Source organism: Zosterops lateralis (assembly GCF_965231275.1).
Source record: "Zosterops lateralis genome assembly, chromosome: 3".
NCBI classification, from domain to species: domain Eukaryota; kingdom Metazoa; phylum Chordata; class Aves; order Passeriformes; family Zosteropidae; genus Zosterops; species Zosterops lateralis.
The window spans coordinates 112,402,318-112,422,750 of record NC_139764.1 but is presented as its reverse complement, the minus strand read 5'-3'; the positions used below and the strand labels follow the sequence as shown (position 1 = coordinate 112,422,750).

General features: G+C 44.1%; 1 protein-coding gene across 1 annotated transcript in view; it reads right to left on the bottom strand.

The window, feature by feature from the left end:
• The window catches only part of ELP3 (elongator acetyltransferase complex subunit 3), a 94,887-nt gene that overhangs the window by 71,269 nt on the left and 3,185 nt on the right, over positions 1–20,433 (bottom strand). The window contains exons 4-7 of the mRNA XM_083856303.1: positions 19,223–19,293; positions 17,642–17,705; positions 16,371–16,439; positions 15,566–15,720 (exon numbers count right to left, since the gene is read on the bottom strand). Of these exons, the coding sequence (XP_083712429.1) occupies positions 15,566–15,720; positions 16,371–16,439; positions 17,642–17,705; positions 19,223–19,293 (359 nt within the window). The remainder of the gene's footprint in view (positions 1–15,565; positions 15,721–16,370; positions 16,440–17,641; positions 17,706–19,222; positions 19,294–20,433) is intronic.

Genomic DNA, 20,433 nt, shown 5'->3' with positions numbered 1-20,433 from the left:
AGACATAATTCCTTCTGAGTTTAAAAAACGTAAAACACACCAGTTGTTTTCTCCTTCTCAATATTTTTACCCCATTTTAGCGCCCAAGGAATGGCTCTGCCACCCAAAATTCCTCTGAAAAAATGGCACAGCACAAGCACAAGTGGCTCAGTTATGACACACTTCAGCTCTAACCCATTCTGAGTTTAAAAAACACTAAAACATATGCGTTTTCTCTCTTTTTTCATGTCTTTACCAAGTTTGAACCCCAAGGAATGGCTTTGCCACCCAAAATCCCTCTGAAAAAATGGCACAACAGGAGAAGAAGTGGCTCAGTTAAGAGACACTCCAACTCCAATCCATCCTGAGACACATCAGACATAATCCACTTTGAGTTTAAAAAAACTAAAACACACCAGTTTTCTCCTCTTTCTCAGTATTTTTACCACATTTTAAGATCCAAGGAATGGCTCTGCCACCCAAAATCCCTCAGAAAAAATGGCACAGCACAAGCAGAAATGGCTCAGTTATGAGACACTTCAGCTCCAATCCAATCCCTAAAACACACCCATTTTTTTCTTTTTTCATGTCTTTTTTCTCTCTTTTTTTGATGTCTTTACCAAGTTTTAACCCCAAGGAATGGCTCTGCCACCCAAAATCCCTCTGAAAAAATGGCACAACAGAAGAAGTGGCTCAGTTAAGAGACACTCCAGCTCCAATCCATCCTGAGACACATCAGACATAATCCAGTCTGAGTTTAAAAAACCTAAAACACATCAGTTTTCTCCTCTTAGTATTTTTACCCCATTTTAACCCCCAAGGAATGGCACTGCCACCCAAAATCCCTCTGAAAAAATGGCACAAGCACAAGTGGCTCAGTTAAGAGACACTCCAGCTCCAATCCATCCTGAGACACATCAGACATAATCTATTCTGAGTTCAAAAAACCTAAAACACACCAGTTTTCTCCTCTTTCTCAGTATTTTTACCACATTTTAAGATCCAAGGAATGGCTCTGCTACCCAAAATTCCTCTGAAAAAATGGCACAGCACAAGCAGAAGTGGCTCAGTTATGAGACACATCAGACATAATCCAGTCTGAGTTAAACCCTAAAACACACCCATTTTTCTCCTCTTTCTCAATTTTTTTACCACATTTTAACCCCAAGGAATGGCTCTGCCACCCAAAAACACTTCCCAAGAAAAGCTGAGCACAAGCAGAAGTGGCTCAGTTATGAGACACATCAGACATAATCCATTCTGAGTTAAAAAACATAAACCACACCCGTTTTTTCCTCTTTCTCAATATTTTTACCACATTTTAACCCCCAAGGAATGGCTTTGCCACCCAAAATCCCTCTGAAAAAATGGCACAACAGGAGAGGAAGTGGCTCAGTTATGACACACTTCAGCTCCAATCCATTCTGAGTTAAAAAAACTAAAACACACCCATTTTTCTCCTCTTTCTCAATATTTTTACCCCATTTTAACTCCCAAGGAATGGCACTGCCACCCAAAATCCCTCTGAAAAAATGGCACATGCTCAAGTGGCTCAGAGACACCAGCTCCATTCCATCCTGAGACACATCAGACATAATCCATTCTTAGTTTAAATAACCTAAAACACACCTGTTTTCTTCTCTTAGTATTTTCACCACATTTCAACCCCCAAGGAATGGCTCTACCACCCAAAACCCCTCTGAAAAAATGGCACAGCACAAGCCGAAGTGGCTCAGTTATGACACACTTCAGCTCCAATCCATTCTGAGTTTAAAAAACACTAAAACACACCCGTTTTCTCTCTTTTTTCATGTCTTTACCAAGTTTTAACCCCAAGGAATGGCTCTGCCACCCAAAATCCCTCTGAAAAAATGGCACAAGCACAAGTGGCTCAGTTAAGAGATAATTCAGCTCCAATCCATCCTGAGACACATCAGACACAATCCAGTCTGAGTTTACAAAACCTAAAACACACCAGTTTTTTCCTCTTTCTCAATATTTTTACCAAGTTTTAACCCCAAGGAATGGCTCTGCCACCCAAAATTCCTCTGAAAAAATGGCACAAGCACAAGTGGCTCAGTTATGAGACACTGCAGCTCCAATCTATTCTGAGTTTAAAACACACTAAACCACTCCCGTTTTCTCTCTTTTTTCATGTCTTTACCAAGTTTTTACGCCAAGGAATGGCTCTGCCACCCAAAAACACTCCCAAGAAAAGCTGAGCACAAGCAGAAGTGGCTCAGATATGAGACACATCAGACATAATCCAGTCTGAGTTAAACCCTAAAACACACCCATCTTCTCCTTTTTCCTCAATATTTTTACCCCATTTTAACGCCCAAGGAATGGCTCTGCCACCCAAAACCCCTTGGAGCAAAGGCACAGCACAAGCACAAGTGGATCAGTTATGAGACACATCAGACATAATCCAGTCTGAGTTAAAACCTAAAACACACCCATTTTTCTCCAGTTTCTCAATATTTTTACCATATTTTAACCCCAATGAATGGCTCTGCCACCCAAATTTCCTCTGAAAAAACGGCACAGCACCAGCACAAGTGGCTGAGTTAAGAGACACTTCATGCCTAACCCAAGCAGGACTGTTCTGCCTGGACTAATTAACCCCCTGGCCGTAACGAGGAGCAGGAATGGTGTCTTGCTGGAGAGGGAAGAGTGGTTTGGTTTATTTTTATTTCCCTCACAGCTTCCTTCCATCCCGAGGACCTCTGGGCAAGGTCTGGAGGGATCCTGCCCCTCCTGACAACCCGCCCTGCCACGCTGGGCTGATAAATGCGTCATTATCCCAAAAGCCGTAATCACTGCCTGCTCTCAGAGACGTCCAAAAGCAGGTCCTGAAAGCTCTGTCTTAGCAAAACAAAACAAAACAAAAAAAAAGGACATTGAACAGAAAAAAAAAAAAAAACCCTGACAAGACCTTCTCACGCTGTTGGGTTTTTCAAGCCCGCGGTGTTTTCTGAGCTCCCATCCGTCAAGTTTGCGGCAACAGCAATTCAGAACTTGGTTTTTTTTTGTTGTTTTTGTTTTGTTTTGCAGCAACAAATTATTAGCCAGCTGTAACAGCAAACACCAGGATGAATTAACATATGCTGGAGTGAAATATTTCCAACGAGGAAAAATGCGTGGCTGGAACAAGAGTCGAGTCGCAACATTTTTTTTTTTTTTAAACCACCCCCATAAAAAAATAAATGTTTAGAGGGGAAAAAAAATAATAACAAACCAATGAAACAAGGCTAATTTAGGCAAAACAGTGCTTATCTCCTCCTCCCTTATGCTTTTCCCAGTGAGCTGAGCCAAATTACAGTTTGGAAATTATGGTTTCATGTTTCTCCCAGCAGAGAAACAGCAACACGAGGTCCCAGATTCCTGACAGGGAAATTTAGGGAGACCTGAGTCTGGAATTGGAGTCCCTGATGTTTTCAGGATCAGGGCAGTTCCCACTGGATATTTTTTTCCCAAGAATGTGTTTGGCTCACTCTCAGCCCAACCATGGCCTGCACAAGGCAATTAGTCCTTTGGATTTAATTCCCATTTCGCCAGATATCCCCAGTTCTTGTTGTGCCAGAGAAAAAAAATCAACATTTATCCTTCTCTCCTCTGCGCCACTCATAAATCTCTATTATATCTCTCTCAAATATCTTTTCCCTGCTTCCACAGCATCGTTTTCCTCCCCTCCCCTGATTTTTAAAGGGAAGAAATGAGCAAAGGTTCAAGCTGTGAAGGAGGCGGCTCCGCGACACCATTTCCCAGTTTTCCCTCTAATTCCCATCCCTGCAATTCCTCACACTGAGCTGGTTTCTTAACTAACACCAAGCACCAGGGCTGTGTTTCTCACAGTTATCAACTGAAACTTCAACGTCTTATTCCCGAGTGGCATCAGCCAACTTGGAGATTGTTTGTTCTGTAGTAAAAACAGGGAAAAATCTCTTTTATAAACGATGCTTTGTATCTAAACTGATTTTTTTTTCCTGCCCTTTTACAACAGGTCAAAACAACCTGTTCCAGCTCAAGGACAGCCCTAATGACTTCTCTCTGTTGTGTTAATTGATAATTTAATCCATCCCTTAATATCTTTCAGTAATTTCTGCACGCAAAAATAGTAATTTCTCCATGCAAAACCTCCACTCTTATTCCCAACCCGCTGAAGGGTTTTTAAAAACCCAGAGACAAAGTTACAGAGATTTGTCAAAGTGCTTCAAGAGAAAGCTACAACCTCAATGTGTTGTTGAAAGCGTTTCTTGTAGCCAGAGGGCAGGAATTCATCTGCCACAGGATGGGAACGAGCTCTGTGCAAACAAGAACCTCTCTGTACTCCATCTAGTGAGGAGGGAGGTGCTCTGGGCTTTTCAGCAGCTGAAGAAAACAAAATCTTGTCCTGATAAATACAAGCGAGGCCCAGCACATCAGCAAAACACGTTTTGCAATGTGTCCTGGAAGAGGGAAAGGCACAGAGGGCTTGTAAAATGCCCCATAATTCGATTTATCAGGTGAGGAGGGATCATGTTTTGCTTCGCCACGAGCCAGGGAGTTTTTATGTCTTGGATTAGTATGTGAATGTCAGTAAAAAAAAACAACACCAACAATTTGTCTTAGATATGGGGAATCCAGCTGAAATCCACCACTGATCATCCCAAACAGATGAAACCACGGGATGGTTTCAACCAGACATCCCAAAACTCCTGTCCTTGCACTCAGGATGCTCCCACAGATTTCCCATCCCCTTTAATCCCCACCGACAGCACTTGGCAATGACACACAAAGAAAAGAAGCCCCAAAAAGTCGTGCTGAAAGATGTGACAAAGCTGTGAAAAAAGGAAGGGATGGCTCAGAGCACCAGAAGTTTGAGAGCCCTGGGAAGATCTGGTTCCCTGTGCCAACCTCCAGCTCCTCCCCAGTCCAGAATCACAAAATTAGGAATTTATTAAGCTTGGAAAAGCCCTTTAAGTGCACCCATCCTCTGTCCCAAGCACTTCTAAACCAATTTCTTTTTAAAAGTAATGACCAGCCCTGCCAGGCTACCAAACCCACGCCCAACTGGGGAAAAAAAAATAAAATCCCATTTGTGAGGGATAATAACCCCAACCAAGATGATTTTCCAAACCAATTTTTTTTTTTTTGGCTCGTGATGCAGAAGGAAAGCTGGGAACAAAGCGACGCCCAGCACACAAAGGGAGAAAATTGGAGATGCTTTTTGGAGCCCTGGTGTTTCAGAAAGAACCAAAAGAGTTTCTCAGGAATGATTTGGGGATTTCACAGAATCGAACAATCGCCAAGAAGGTTTGGGTTGGAAAGGACCTTAAAGATCATCTTGTCCCCACCTCCTGCCATGGGCAGGGACACTTTCCACTCCCCCAGGCTGCTCCAAGGCCCATCCAATCTGGCCTGGAACACTTTTAGGGATGAGGCAGTGTTGGGAAAGATGGGACAGGAAGGGCTTGTGGATATGATTGCCTGGGAAGAAATACTGGAGATGTAAAACCTGTGAGTGAAATAGAAATTAAATCCAGCTTTGAGATGTGATCATGGCAGGCAGGGAGACGGGGATGAGCTGGAGATGGGTTGAGGGATAGGAAATGAAAGGACCCAAGAATGCAGCCTCTCTCCACCCTGCCAAGGCATCAGGGAAAAAGTAGATAAGAAAAGTCATCTTTAGAGTTTAGAATATAGGATGACATGGTGATATAACAGTTCTCATAGGCTGCATGCAAAGTCTGTAGGTTTTGTATCTCACGCTGTTTGGTCACCGTAAATTAGAATATTCAACACAGAAGGAGATATAATGGATTGTAACAAGGTCCTCGCTCTCTCTTTTACTGCTCTTACCTCTTTTACCTCTCTTACCCCTCTCACTGCTCTGACCCCCTGCCCTCTTACCTGCCCCAGCTCTCTCAGCTCTTTTACCTCCCTCACCTCACACCCTCTCTCTCTCTCCCTCTCTCTTTGGGGTTTCCCTCCAGCCCAGGCTGGTGGCTGAAGGCAAAGCCCTTTTTACCCACAACCCTTGCAATAAAACCATGTATTTCTAGAATATCTCAGGTCTGCAGAGTTCCTTCTCCCTGCCGTCCATGGAGTAATTCCAGTGCAGCAATCCAGGAGTGTCTCTTTGCTTTAAGCACCTCCTCTCAGGGAGTGAAAAGCAGGAGGTTTGGGCAGCAAATATTTTATTTTAGTCTCAGTTTTGCCAAGCTCTTCACCACACTGACCTCAGAGCATTCTCAGCCTGCACAGCCACAAAAAATAAAAAAAAACCCAACCCAAATCATGGTGGAAAATTTCCATGAGGAGATGGCCCAACATTTGTCCTTGATTTTTCTCATCTTTGCTGTGCAATTACTTCAGGAAAAACTTGAAAGAAAAAAAACCATTTTGCTGCCTGTTGCCCAATCAATACAATCAACCATTAGGTCATAATTATAAAGACAAGTTTCCCAGGGAAGAGTCAATACCGAGTTGCAGGCGTGCGCTAACAAAGGATGCAGGAAAGAAAAAAAAAAAAAAAATAAAAGAAAGAAAAGAAAAATCTTTACATCTAAAATTACGGAAGAAACGACACGACAGCCTCTTTTATTAAATCCGCCCTGAAATTCGAATTTTTGTTTTTTCTTGGTGAGACTGACACGGGTTCTCAAAACACCCAACTCCAATTTCAGCCCTGATATCGACTCGCTGCAGCCTGAGGAAAGTTTCACATCCTTAGGAACAACCAACTTCTGAGCAACAAAACACCACAAACTCAATGTCCCTAAAAGCTGCGTGGATAAAATGTCCAGTCCAGCCCAGCCCTTTGCTTTTTAGTTTCTTTATCCACCTCTGGAAATGAGATTGAGCTCGTCCCCATCTGACTCCGCCAGGGAAAAAACATTTAGCTCGAGGAAGGAAAACAGCTTGATTGCTGCTTTGAGGAAACGAAGGAATTGTATCCATAAAATTATAAAGAGGGATAATAAAAAGCAGCCATCAGCCAGAAGTGCCAGTGGAGAGAGAGAGCCGTGGTGCAGCTCATCTTGATCTCTTGCCAAAGCAAGTCCCTCACCTATAAAGCTGCGATGGGACGGCGCTCAAAAAAAAGTGGAAAAATGTGAAAATCCTTGTTTTTCCCTCACAAAAAACATTCCTGGGTTTGCTGCAGCAGCTCCAGGAATTCCTGGTGCCTCTGCCCCAGCTCCTTGTGCTCCCTCCTGTAGCTCTGAGGTGCCCACGGCTCCTCCTCCAGGGCACGGGGTTAGAATGAGATCCTTCAAGCCCTGGCCAAGCCAATTTTTATGATTTTACTCAACTTTTAATGGTGGTTGAGTCATCGTTCGGAAAATGATTTCGGCTTTTAGCTGCTGCAGTGGCTCGGAACTGCATCATCCTGGGGGCACAGCCATCCATCCCTCACAGCTCCAGGGGACTCTGTGCTGGCCCAAGGAGGAACTTCCTGGGATGGGCTGAAGGGGAAATGGATAAAAACCCCTCATTGAATGGCACAGCTTGATTTTAATCAGAAATACACGGGGAGGAGACAGCTGAAGGTGAGTGAGCACCTGTGTCCTCCCAAAGGTGGAAAAAGCACAGGTTGAAGGTGTTGGGCTTCTCCTCCCGAGGAACAAGTGACAGGATAAAAAAGGAACAGCCTTGAGTTGTGCCAGGGGTTGAGTATTAGGAATAATTTCATCCCTAGAAGGGTTGGAAAAAGGTGCCCAGGGCAGTGGTGGAGTCACCAAGCCTGGAAGTGCCCAAAACCACGGATGTGGCACTTGGGGATGTGGTTTAGTGCTGCTGGTTGATGGCTGGACCTCGACGACCTTAAAGGTCCTCTCTAAACTTAATTATTCTGTGATTCCAGGAGCTGGAGAAAGAGAATGGAACCAAACACTGGAAGATACAGGAGTATCTTCCATAAAGCAAGGACTGGCAGGAGCTCAAGGAGCCAGAAATGGGAGGTGGAGGTGGGAACTCCTCCTGTCCCAGCCCTCGAGGGAGCCAAGGCTCCTGGGGTGGGATCCTCTCACCTCTCACAACATTCAGAACAGATGGATTTCACCCCCTGTAAGGGCTCATCAGGCACCCAGGAACATCTGAGCTGAGCTCTGAACCCGCCAGCTGAACCCACAGCTCACCCAAGAGCTGCCAGAGAGAAAAAAAAAAAAAAAAAAAAAGGGGAGGTTGTTTTTACCCACAAAAGAAATTCCCGCTGATTCCCGAGTTTTCAGAGCACAGACCATCTCCGGAGACGAGGCAGGCAAAGGTTGTGCAGAGAGAGTTAAAAAATGAGGTCGTTGCACAACCCAAGGCCTGGACAGAGGGTGAGCAAATCAAGGCTGCACAAACACCCACCCCCAGCTCTGCATCCCCAGCTTTTGGAGCATCCAACTTCCCGAACTTCTGAGCCATGGAAAGTATTTCAAACCAAACAATCCCTTCTCTGCCTGGCACAGAGCTCCCCAAACCCCCTGCTCGACCCTCTCCAGGAAAAAATATGAAAATTAACCTTCCTTTTTTTATTTTCTTTTCCTCTCTTTTTTTTCCCCCTCGTTCCGCGCCGATTGCGCCCACCATGTCACCAGAAAATGAGTTTTCTTTCAAATTAATTTAGCGCCGTTGAAAGGCGGGCGGGCTCCGGGTTTAACAGCGTCAATGAGGCGAGCAGAGCGCAGCTGAGGGAACCATAAACCACATCTCCCTATTTCACCAGCTCATTGTCAGCCGGGCTGCAAAGCAATCTCTGCTGAAAGCCAGAAAAAAAAGGGGAGTGCAGGTCCTCAGCGCTGCGGGGATCGGTTTGGATCGTTCCTATCCTTCTGCAGCTCAGTGAAATCGGAATTATTTGAGTTTGTGGCTGCTTGGAAAGTCAGAATATAATAGTGACAGCTCCTGCAAGCAGCAGGGTGGTGTAAAGGATGAGGAGATTTAACCCAAGGATAATGTGAACGATGCAGGAATTAACCCAAAAAATCTTACGTTCTCTCCGCGACATCACCGGCACAACTGGAATTAAAACCACGTAACCACCAAGTTCAAACTCACACAGGTGGCCAAAGCCCTGAAGAAAAAAAAAAAAAAAAAGAAGAGCTCCATCTCCAGGCACCAAGCCCCAGCTGGCCACTCGGATCCCATCCCGCCATTAACATTTTAGCGCGGGTCACCGGAGAACTTGTTGTGCTTCGCCAAAATTACACAGGCAGCGGCGGCCGAGCAGCAGAAACGAGCAAAGAGTTCCCTCTGGCAGGTGTTCAGCAGTAATTTGCTGAAAAACGTCCAGGAAAGAGAGGGGGGGAAATTCATTATTCAGCTCTGACAATGTCATGACCGCTGAGGCCCGTGACGCTGTTTCCACCAGCGCGGGGTAAAACGCGGATTTACGAATTTCGCTGGGGTTTGGCGTGGCTCAAATTCTTCAATTTTGAGTAAACACCTCGAAATCTTTGGAGGATGATGGGTTTGGTTCCAGCATCCCTCTCGGAAAACCCAAAACCACATGGCCGAGAAGGCGTGGGTTTGGCTTTCTCGTGTGTTGGAACATTTCGCATGCAGGAGGAACAGTCATAGGGCAGATAATGGGATAAGCAATCCCATTCCATGGCTGAGGAAGGAAAGAAAATGGAAAACTCCCCTGCCATGAGATTAGGATCTGATGAAATGACTTTTTTTTTTGCTCTCAAAGCTTCCAAATAACATCAACTCCAGGGCAGTTAAAAGTTGGAAAATGCAGCAGGAAATGAGCATCGAAGACCACATCAACTTCGGGGTAAAACTCCTTAAACTCTGCAGACAAGGGATAAACACTCAGTGACAAATGGGTTTTAATGGCAAATATAGGATGGCTTGGGTGGGAAGGGACCTTAAAGCTCATCCCATTCCAACCTGGACACTCCCCACAGCCCCAGGTTGCTCCAACCTGGACATTTCCAGGGGATGAGGAACCAGAACCTCTCTGAGAAATCTGTGCCAAGCGCCTCACCACATCCAAAGCTGGAAAACAAAGAAAACCTGCCTGGTTTTCCAGAATTATTAGGAGCTAGGCTCCAAATCTCTGGGAACAAAAGAAAATTTAGGCAGATTTTCTGCTCTAAACGATCTGGCACTGAAACAACAGCCACTTATCTACTGCCTGGCCCGCTCAGGATGTCCGGAGGGATTTGACAGACAAGCTCTGATGGATCCAGCCACGGCAATTTCCAACGCTGCTGCCTCCTGCTATTCCCTTCCTCCTGCCAGGAGCCAGGCACAGGAGGGGACACGGGGCTGGGTGAGTCCCCACATCCCAAAATTGCCGCTGGAATGGGAGCTGAACCCGGCAATTTGGAGCTTCAAGAGCCTCCCTGTCACTGCACCCACTCATTATGGCAGGGCCAGGGGTGGGGAGCTGACTGTCAAACCCCTGGCAATTTTTAATTTCCCACTCCCCCCCCCATCCCTGGGCAGAGAAGGAGCTTCTTAACACTCTGCTCTCCTCCTCAAAATTCCACGAATTTGCCCCGGGGTGAGGAGCTGCCTGCTCTGGAAGGGGTCACTTGGAGTAGAGGGTCAAGGTAGATAAAAGGAGAACTGGCATGAATCACTGCAAGAGTGAGTCAAAGCCCGGCTTGTTGGTTTGATTTTTTTGTGTTTTTTTAATTTTTTTTGCTGGAGTCACAATTAGCAACTCGGGGAAGCTCAATTAAGAGACATTAGTGGAACGAGCTCTGTGTGGCAATTGCGACTGCAGGGCAGCTTCTTCCCTGCCTGCAGGAGTGGGGAGGTGGAATGGGTTTGCTCCAACCTCTGCCCAGGAGGATTTTTCATTCTGGGGTCAGTGGAATAGTGGATTTCTCACTCTGGAGTCAGCACAGGCTCGACGTGCTCCTTTCTTACCCCACAGATTTCACAGCCAAGCAAAAAGGCTGAATTTTGGTTAAAATACAGCACCAGCCAAGCCCAGAGATCCCTGCAGGAACCTGTCTCCCAGAAAAGACCCAGAAGGTCTTATTTGGGTAGTTTAGAACAGACTTCAGCTTTATAAAGCACCACTTTTTTTAAAAGCAGGTTCGTTCTTCGATATTGAGAAGCAAATCCAGGGGTTGCTGAGTTGTGAACCTTCACAATCACAGAATTCCAGACAGGTTTGGGTGAGAAAGGACCTCAAACCTCATCCAGTTCCAACCCAAAAACCTTCCCCTAATCCAGACTGCTCCAACCTGGCCTTGGACACTTCCAGGGATCCAGGGACAGCCACAAATTCTCTGGGAATTCTGTGCCAGGGCCTCCCCACCCTCCCAGCCATGAATTCCTTCCCAATATCCCATCCATCCCTGCCCTCTGCCTCCAGCCACCAGGATTTCCTGGAGCAGCTTCCTGGTACCTGAAATTACTCTGGGAATTTGAGAATGGAAGAGACAACCCAGCCTGGAGCAGGAGGCACAGGATCACACATCCAGGTGGGATTTGAGGATCTCCAGGCTCCACAACCTCTCTGTTGTGTCATCCTCCAAGTTTTCCCTTGATCTTTCACACAAATCCCACCCTCTGATAATCACACACAGCACGTCTGGCACGGCTTGCTCTGATCTGGCCTCTTCAGGACCGATTTCCAGCTGGGATTTAAAAAGGAATCTGGAGCTCCACATCCCAAACCCAGCACTGCAGGAGCTGCCAGGGCTGGAGGTTTGTTTTTCTCCCTCAGTGGATTAAGAGGTCCTAAACTCTGATTATTTACAACCTGTGCTTTCTCTTCCAGCAGAGCTCGGATTTGTCCTCTTCCCAAAAAAAAAAAAATCCAATCTGGCTTTTGGGATACCTGAAGGAAACTTCCCTCCCTGCCAGGATAATTGTGGGTAACAATTGTGGAGGACACAGAAAATGCTGGAACACAAAAGGACTCCTGGCACAGGCAATCGATGGAAATCCAGGGAAAAGGTGGAGTCGGGAGCTGCGGATGCTCCACCAGGAATCAAACGCAGCGATCTCTCCTCAAAATTCTGGGATTCCATATGGAAAATGAGCTTTTTGAGGGACTGATGGGTCTGTTTGGGGAATCACTGTATCTGCTCTGCACCTGGGGGTTGTCTCAGGAATACCAGCTGCAGGAGAGACCTGAACTGCAGACCCCTGACTTGTCAAACATCAGGCAGCCCACCACACCCTTTAAACAAACTATTAAAAATCACAAATTATTTCCGTGACTCTTAAGATGCTTAAGAAATCACAGAAATCACAGAATGGTTTGGGTGGGAAGGGAGCTTCAAGATGATCTAATTCCAACCACCTGCAGGCACCTTCTGTTGGATCCAGCCTGGCCTTGGATGCTTCCAGGGGCAGCCACAGCTTCTCTGGGAATTCCTTCCCAATATCCCATCCATCTCTGGCAATGGGAAGCCATTCCCTGTGTCCTGTCCCTCCATCCCTAATCCCAAGTCCCTCTCCAGCTCTCCTGGAGCCCCTTTAGGCTCTTGGAAAGGACTCTGAGCTCTCCCTGGATCTTTCTTTTCTCCAAGTGAGCACCCCCAGCTCTCCTCAACAGGAGAAGCCAGAGTTGCTGTTGCAGCCCCAGGAGCTGCAGGGCCGCAGATTCCTGATTTTCCCTGCTCTCCCCAAAGCTCTCCTTGGGCCCGGTTCCCTCATTAGGAGTCAGCTCCCGGTGGCTGCGGTGACTCACGGTGGTGGCAGCAGCTCAATGAGCCCAACACCCCGTCCATGACTCACGGGGGTCAGGTGAGAGGAGCAGCAACTCTTCATTTGCATGTGCATTTTTACACCTTCTCAGCCTCTGATTGTCCTCGCCAAAAAAAAAAAAAAAAGAGCAAAAGCAGCCGCAATCAACTCTCAGCACTCGGGGGGGTTTTTGATGGGAGCAGCTCCCAGGGGGAAAAGATGAGTTTATTCCCAGAGGGAGGGAAAAAAAAAAATTCCATCTTTGGCAAAATTCCTGATAATTGCAAAGCTGCTCCTAAGGAAGGGGAAAGCTTATCGCCAAGCTCACAACCCGGCCTGACAGGCACCCAGAAATTCCAAAGTGGTGCTCTCAGGGAGAGAAATTAAAACTTCTCCGTCTTCCCTTGCGTGCAAAAACAAAGATCCCCCCTGGCTCTGCAATTCTTTACCGCTCTTCCTATTTCTCAAACAAACCCGAGCACCTCGAGCTAAGATTGCTGTGTCTGAACGCTCTAAAAAAGCGTTTATTACCCCCAAAAAAATGGGGAGGTGCTGCAGAAATATTAAAACCCAGCAGCGCTTTCTTGGGGAATTAATTCCCTTCCTCTGCTCTTGTTGCGAAAAGCCTCGAAGTTTCTCAGTTTATCTTTGCAAAAAGAAAAATAAAAAAAAAAATCACACTTTTTGGTCGACGAGTTGGTGCATTTACCTGCAAGAAAACTTGGGATTTCAGGTGAAATCCAAAGGCCAGCCCGGTTGGAGGGATAATTTCTTTATCCAGGTCCCAAGTGAGGGACAGGACGGAGCTCCAGGGAAGGCTCTGGCCGTGCTGCTCTGCTCGGAACTGCACGGAATCACATCCTTTTGATCAGATTAGCCGGGGCCAGCAGCCTCAGAGGGCTCGTGGAGATGAAGCATTGCAAGAAGAAAATTGAAAATTACGTTGGGAGGAGGATGGATGCCGGATTGATGAGCCCTCAGCTCGGGTGGGTGGGTGTGTGGCCATGGCAGAGCAGAGAACGGGTTTGGGACAAAAAATAAATAGAATTTATTGGGTAAAAAGGGGGGAAATTGGGGTTTGGAGCAAGTTGGGAGAGTGGAAGGTGTCTCTGTCCATGGCATGATGGGATGGGATGAATGAAGGGATGAATGAAGGGATGAAGGTTCCTTCCAACCCAAACCACACCAGGATTCTGTGATTCTCCCCTGGGTGAAGGTCCTTTCCCAAGTGAAGGAATCTCTGTACAGAATCTGAACTTAAATCATGATTTGCCCAAGAAATAAAACCTCCAGAATCCTGCCTGGAGTGAGGGGTGAGAGAGGCAGATCCCAGGGCCCTGCTGAGTGCAGTGCCTGCATCACAGAACAGGGAAAAACGCTCTCAGAACTCCTCACAGCCTCTGCCTGCCTCAGAATCCTCCCTTGCCACAAAAAGAAACAAATTCAACCTTGACTGTTTATTCCAGGTGTCACTGGCCACCCCAACCGCTGCTGCAGTGACACAGTGCAACAACCACGCTCCACAAGCACAAAAAGCAACAGCTGATTCATCTCCAAAAGCCCCTTTTTCTCCACCTTTCCAACATGTAGGAAATGCAACTCGAGCAACTCCCACAGAACTCCATTTACCGAGCACTTAGCCTGAGTTTTATGTTAAAAAAACCACACAACAAACCTTTATTTATCTGCTGAAGAACCCACACGTTGCCAGGGCAGGCTTTTCTTGTCACCCTGCTCTATCTGTGCTGCTCTGACTCCACTTTGGAGTCACTCTGGGTTTAAAATTGCTGTGGCAGAAATAGTTGTTCCCTTATTATCTGCAGAGCAAAGGCCAGGCTGGTTGAAAAAAAAAATTATTTTAGGTCCAATAAAATCAGCTAAGACACCTGCAGCAGGGGGGGGAAAAAAAAAAAAAAAATATGGACTTCCCACACCATGAATCACAGCAGTGATTTTGAATGGACAACCTGAAACCACCACCCTCCTTCCCCTGTGTCCTTCAGAAACTCTTTGCCCAACTTGTTTGCTCTTTTATCTCGATAAAACCCACTTGGAAAGAGCAGCAGGGAGCTTTTTTCCTTTGGTCTTTGAGCGACAAGAGGCGAGGGAAGGAAAAAAAAAAAAAAAAGGTAAAGAAAAGCAGCAGAAGCGTTTGCTGCCCTCCAGAGGAAAAACCAAATTAAGCCGCAGCTTTGAGATACAAAGGGCTGGCTGTAAAATCACTTCTGTTGGGAGATTACAGCTCTAAAATCGCTTCTGTTGGAGATAAAAGTTCTAAGATCACTTCTCTCAGAGGTGACAGCCCCAAAACCACTTCTCTTGTTGATGACAACACCACAAATAAAACCCCAAGACCACAAGGCAGCAAACTGAATACTCACTCCTTTAACAACTCCAAAACATCAAACCTCTCTTTTTATTTTCCTGTCCAAACAGCACTGAAAATTCAGTATTTGCTGCCCATGAATGGATCAGGCTGTGGTTTATGTTCAAATGCAGAATGTGGCACCCAGGAGCTGCAGGTTTGGGGCTGGAAGGGGCCGGGAGCTCTGACGCTCTGCGGGGCTGAGTCATCCCTGACGTCCCAGGCAGGAGCAGCTCCCCCTCCCCAGCTGCAGGGAATAAATCAAAAAGAACAAACCCCCGTGGCCCTGGCATTCGTCACAACCCCGAATCGAGGTGATGAGGCGTGACAAGAGGCCCTGGCTGCAAAGTCAAAAAAAAAAAAAAAAAAAAAAAATCAGGGAAAAAAAAATTAAAAAAAAAAAAAGTTTGGCTTTTTTCTGTTTTTTCTAGTGGGGTCTGCCTGGGTGCTGCTGCTCTGCAAAGCTCTAAATATTCCTAAAATACATTTAGATGAACAAAATAAAAATATATATAATTCCACCTGATTTTTTTTTGCTTTTTTTTTTTTTCAAGGAATAAATAATTTAAACTGGAAGCAATCCCTCCTCACCTGACGGCCTCAGCCACGTTGTTGGAGGTGTGACCCGACAGGGCGTCGTGCAGGTTCCTGATGAAATAATCCCTGTAATCCTCGGGCAGAGCCATGAAAGTCCCTCCCATCACGATAAATTCCACCTTGTCCACGCTGTGGCCCAGCTGCTTCAGCTGAAAAATATTAAAATTTTAAAAAAAATTAAATATTGAGGGGGGAAAAACCATCAGGAGGAGAAATCTCTCTGTCACTCTCAATTTTCTTACACCACATTTCCTTCCTCCATTAAATGAATGACAATTTTTTTTTTTTAAATAAAAAACTTCCCCTTGCAAAAAGAAAAAACCCTTAAAAGTCTTTTTTTTTTTAAACTCAGTGCAGATATTGAACCCATTTTACTGAAAAATCAGAATTATTTGAGTTATTGCATCTGTTGAAATAACCGAAATTCGGCCAAAAGAGGCCAAAAAAAATTTTCCTTGAATCTCCTTCAATTCTTAAAATCTTGAGGGAGAAAATACTGAATTCATGGAGAATTTGGAAATTTGGAGATAAAGAGGAAACTGATCAAAGCAGAACAAGATTGAGAAACTTTTCCACATTCAACTCTCTGAGAAACACTTAAATAAAGTAATTTTTGGAATTATTATTAAAAATCAGGTATTGCACAGGAGAGATCTCAGGAGGGGGCTCAAAACTCACTATTTATTTAATAGAAATGAGAACTGCACAGCTGAAAATTGTATCAATTTAATTTTTGCAGCCCATCAGTCCAAGAAATTGAAATAATTCTCTTTTTTTTTTTACAAAAAAATAAATGTACCTGCTCCACTCTGTGCCTGGTCTGGAGGTAGGGATCGTATCGAGCCCGGATGGCTCTCATGGATGTTGGCTGAAAAAAACCCAAAAAATTCATTTTACAAACTTTTTACCCCCTAAAGAACAGTGTAAAATAACAAAATTCAATTTTTAATGTGCTGAAAACTTTAAATCCTGATTGATTTAAAAACCAAGACTCTGTAAAATTGTAAATAAGAACTTGGTCCCTTAAATTCTTAAAAAGATACAATTTTTTTTTTGCCCTGTGATGGCAACGTGACCTAAAAACACTGAAATTATCCAACTTTTAGTGTTGTCCAACACCTAAAACATCCTTGCAGTGAGTCAAAGAAATATTACAAAAATCACAAAGTGTTTTCACAAATTACTCAGAGGCAGCATCCTCCAGGCTCAGTCTGGCCTTCAAATATTCTCTAAATTAAATTTATTCTTTCAATTTAAAATCCTTAAAACTTTATTTTTTTTTTTCCTGTCACCAGTTGATGGAAACCTATTTAATTTTAAATTATTTAATTTAATATTTTTTTTAAATTTTAGGAAGGTTTTTCAAGCACCTTTTGTATCCTGGATTTACTTGGCATTTCCCATTTTTCCCTTCGTGGGAAAAGATTTAAATCACTGAGATAACAACAGACAAAATTTTCTATTTAAAAGGAATTTTCACCGAATTAATCCAGTTTTTTTTACCTCATTTTTACCTCATTATCCAGGATTTTTACCTCATTTTCCTACTTCACACCCCTACCACAGCCTTGAGTTTTTTGATTAAATCCAGTCACAATAATTCAGTCACAAACTGCTGTTAAACCTTCTCCAGACAACTGGGAGGAAAATAGTTTGGAAATATAAAAAATTTAGGGAGATGTCACTGCAGATAAAAGGGAATTAATGTAATTTCAGAGGCATTAACAGCTAAAAAAATGGTGGTTTGTTTTAAACCAAAATTTATATTTTTTTTTAATGCTGTAGGAACCTCTCCACATCTCCAGCGTTTGGAGAATCTTCTTAGACAATTTTTAATATTTTAATTTTTAATATTTTAATTTTTCATTAATTAGTGTAATTGAGAATTTCACTCCAATTTTGAGCTCCTTTAGAACATGAAGTTCATGAGAATCATTTTTTATTGGTTTGATTTTTGGTTTTGGTTTTGTTCTTGCAGCAGGAGTGAGCTGCAGAAATGAAGCTCAGCCTAAAAGCCAAAGCCAGGCTTAAGGAACGTTGGAATTCCCCCCAAAAAAGGGAAATCAGTACCTCATATCCTGTGTAGGACTGGGTGGAATATTCAAAATCAGAGTCAGGCCCACCTGGGCAGTACCTGCAAGGTAAAAAAAATAGAGAAAACAGGAATTAAATTCTCCAAAATCCAACTTTTCTGTGATTATTTAATATCCAGGAATGATGGGGGGGAGCTGAGCCCTATCAGTGATTACAAACTCTAATTTTACAGTGCAAAAAGAGAAGTTTTAATTAATTTTAATGAGAATGGGATGTCCAAAACCAGCTCAGAGCTCACCTAGAGCAACCCAGTGAGAATTTCTGGAAGCAAAATCCATAAAAATATTCCTGGGATGCTGCATTATTTTAAGGAGCAGCCTTAAAGTTTTGGGCCAACAGCTACACGTGGATTATTCAGTATTTAAAAAAAAAATAATTTCACAATTTGAATGTTTTCCATGATTCTCTCAAGAGCATCACTTTATTTGGTGCAGAATATGATTTTTTTTTTTTTTTTGGCATGGAGAGATGTAAAATTTGGATATCACTCCTGTCCCACCACGGATTTTCTCAAAAATTTAGGGAATTTAAATATTTTGATGGTGAAGAAAGCTCAGCTGCATTTTTATTTTTTTTTCCCTGAGCTTAGGGATGTGTTATTTAATAAACTAAATACCCCAAAGTGCTCAGAGATGGATCCAGACTCCTCCAGCTCTGGCAGGAAAGCTGTGGGAGCATCCAGGGAATTTTCCTGATGGAGCAAATCCCACCTCCACCAAACCAGCTCTGTCTGCTTCCCGGGATAATTGATTTATTTCCTCACTGCCAGCTCATCTCGAGTCATCTGCCATCCTTTATAAAATTAATTATAAATTAATCATCAAATCATCACATTTGGCAAAGGGCTTGTGCAGCCCAAGGTGTTTCAGGCAGGGAATTTACCTGGAACAGCTCAAGAGGAGCTAAAATTAAACCCTGATAACTTAAGAAATTAATGATAAATTTAATAATCAGGAGGGTGGGAGCTGAATATGGAACGGTGGGTTTGGGTGACAATAAGTTTTCCCTCCTTGAGAAAAAAAAAAGGTGGAAAAAAAGCAGTTTTTGGTGTGGTGTGGGAAAAATCCACAATGCAGCCCCAAAATGCTGCTCCTGAAGGCTGGGATTGTACAGGAATGCTGGAAAAAATCAACTTTTGGGTCATGGAGTCACAGAAAAAATGAGGAAAGACCTCCAGGAGCATCCAGTCCCACCATCCCCAGCAGGAATCCGTGTCCCTGAGTGCCACATCCACAGGGATTTTCAATCCTTTTGGGGATGGGGGCTCCAGCACTGCCCAGGGATGGAAATTCCAGGCAGGAATTGCTCCCAAAATCCAAGGATAAAAGGCTGTTCCCTTTTATCCTGCCCTTCATTCCCTGGGAGCAGAACCAGGAAAAAAATTCCTTTTGTATCCTCCTTTTCTCCAGGCTGATCCTTTTTCCCACCTCCAAACCCTTCTCTGGACACTCCCCAGCCCTTTGGGGTCCCTCCTGGAGGTCAGAAATGTCCCCCAGGGCTGGAGCTGTCCCCTCCCAGGGCCACATCTGGGCACATCTGGGCACAGCCCGTACTCACACGCAGATGTTGCCCGTGAAGTTGATGTGGGGGCACCGGTGGGGTTTGCACATCACGGCCACCACGGCGATCTGCCAGGGGGGGAAAATCACAGGAATTATCTCTGGAATCACCAAAATCAGCTTCCTGCAGGGCTGGGGGGCATCTGTGGGATTTGTGGGATTATTTTGGAATGTCCCCTGTGCTAAAACAGCCATGGGTTTAACCTTTGAAGGGGAAAACGAAACCGGCGAGAAATTGGAGCTCTTAATTTATCCCATTAAATTATTGTTTAATTGTTTTCAGGTTTGGGTGTAAATAGGATTTTTGATATGAAAGAATTTGGTGTCTTCGGGGTAAATTAGAGTTTGATGTAAAGAATTAGGGGGGTTTCAGGGTAATTTGGGGCCTGATATGAAGAATTAAGTGGTTTCAGGATAAACTGGGGTCTGATATTAATAATTAGATGATTACAGTGTAAATTGGGGTCTGATACAAAGAATTAGGTGGTTTCTGTATAAATCTGATATGAAGAATTAGGTGGTTTCAGGGTAAATTGGGGTTTGATATGAAAAATTAGGTGGTTCCAGTGTAAATTTGGTTTCTGATAAGAAAAATGAGATGATTTCAGGGTAAATTTGTGTCTGATATGAAGAATTAGGTGGTTTTTGTATATACTGGGGTTTAATATAAAGAATTTGGGGGTTTCAGTATCAACTGGGTCTGATATGAAGAATTAGGTGGTTTCTGTATAAATTTGGAGTTTGATAATGAAGAATTAGGTGGTTTCAGTGTAAATTGGGGTCTGATACGAGGAATTAGGTGGTTTCAGTATAAATTTGGTTTCTGATATGAAGAATTGGGTGGTTTCAGTGTAAATTTGGGTCTGATATTAATAATTAGATGATTTCAGGGTAAATTGGGGTCTGATATGAAGAATTAGGTGGTTTCTGTATACCCTGGGGTTTGATATAAAGAATTAGGTGGTTTCTGTAAAAATTGGGGTCTGATATAAAGATATAAAGAATTGGGTGGTTTCAGTGTAAATTTGGTTTCTGATATGAAGAATTAGGTGTTTTTAGGGTAAATTGAGGTTCAATATGAACAATTAGGTGGTTTCAGTGTAAATTGGGATCCGACAGGAAAAAAATAGGTAGTTTCAGGGTAAACTGGATTAACTACTCTGCTGAACAGACCCACAGTGACGCTGACACAATTCCCCTTTTTCCTCA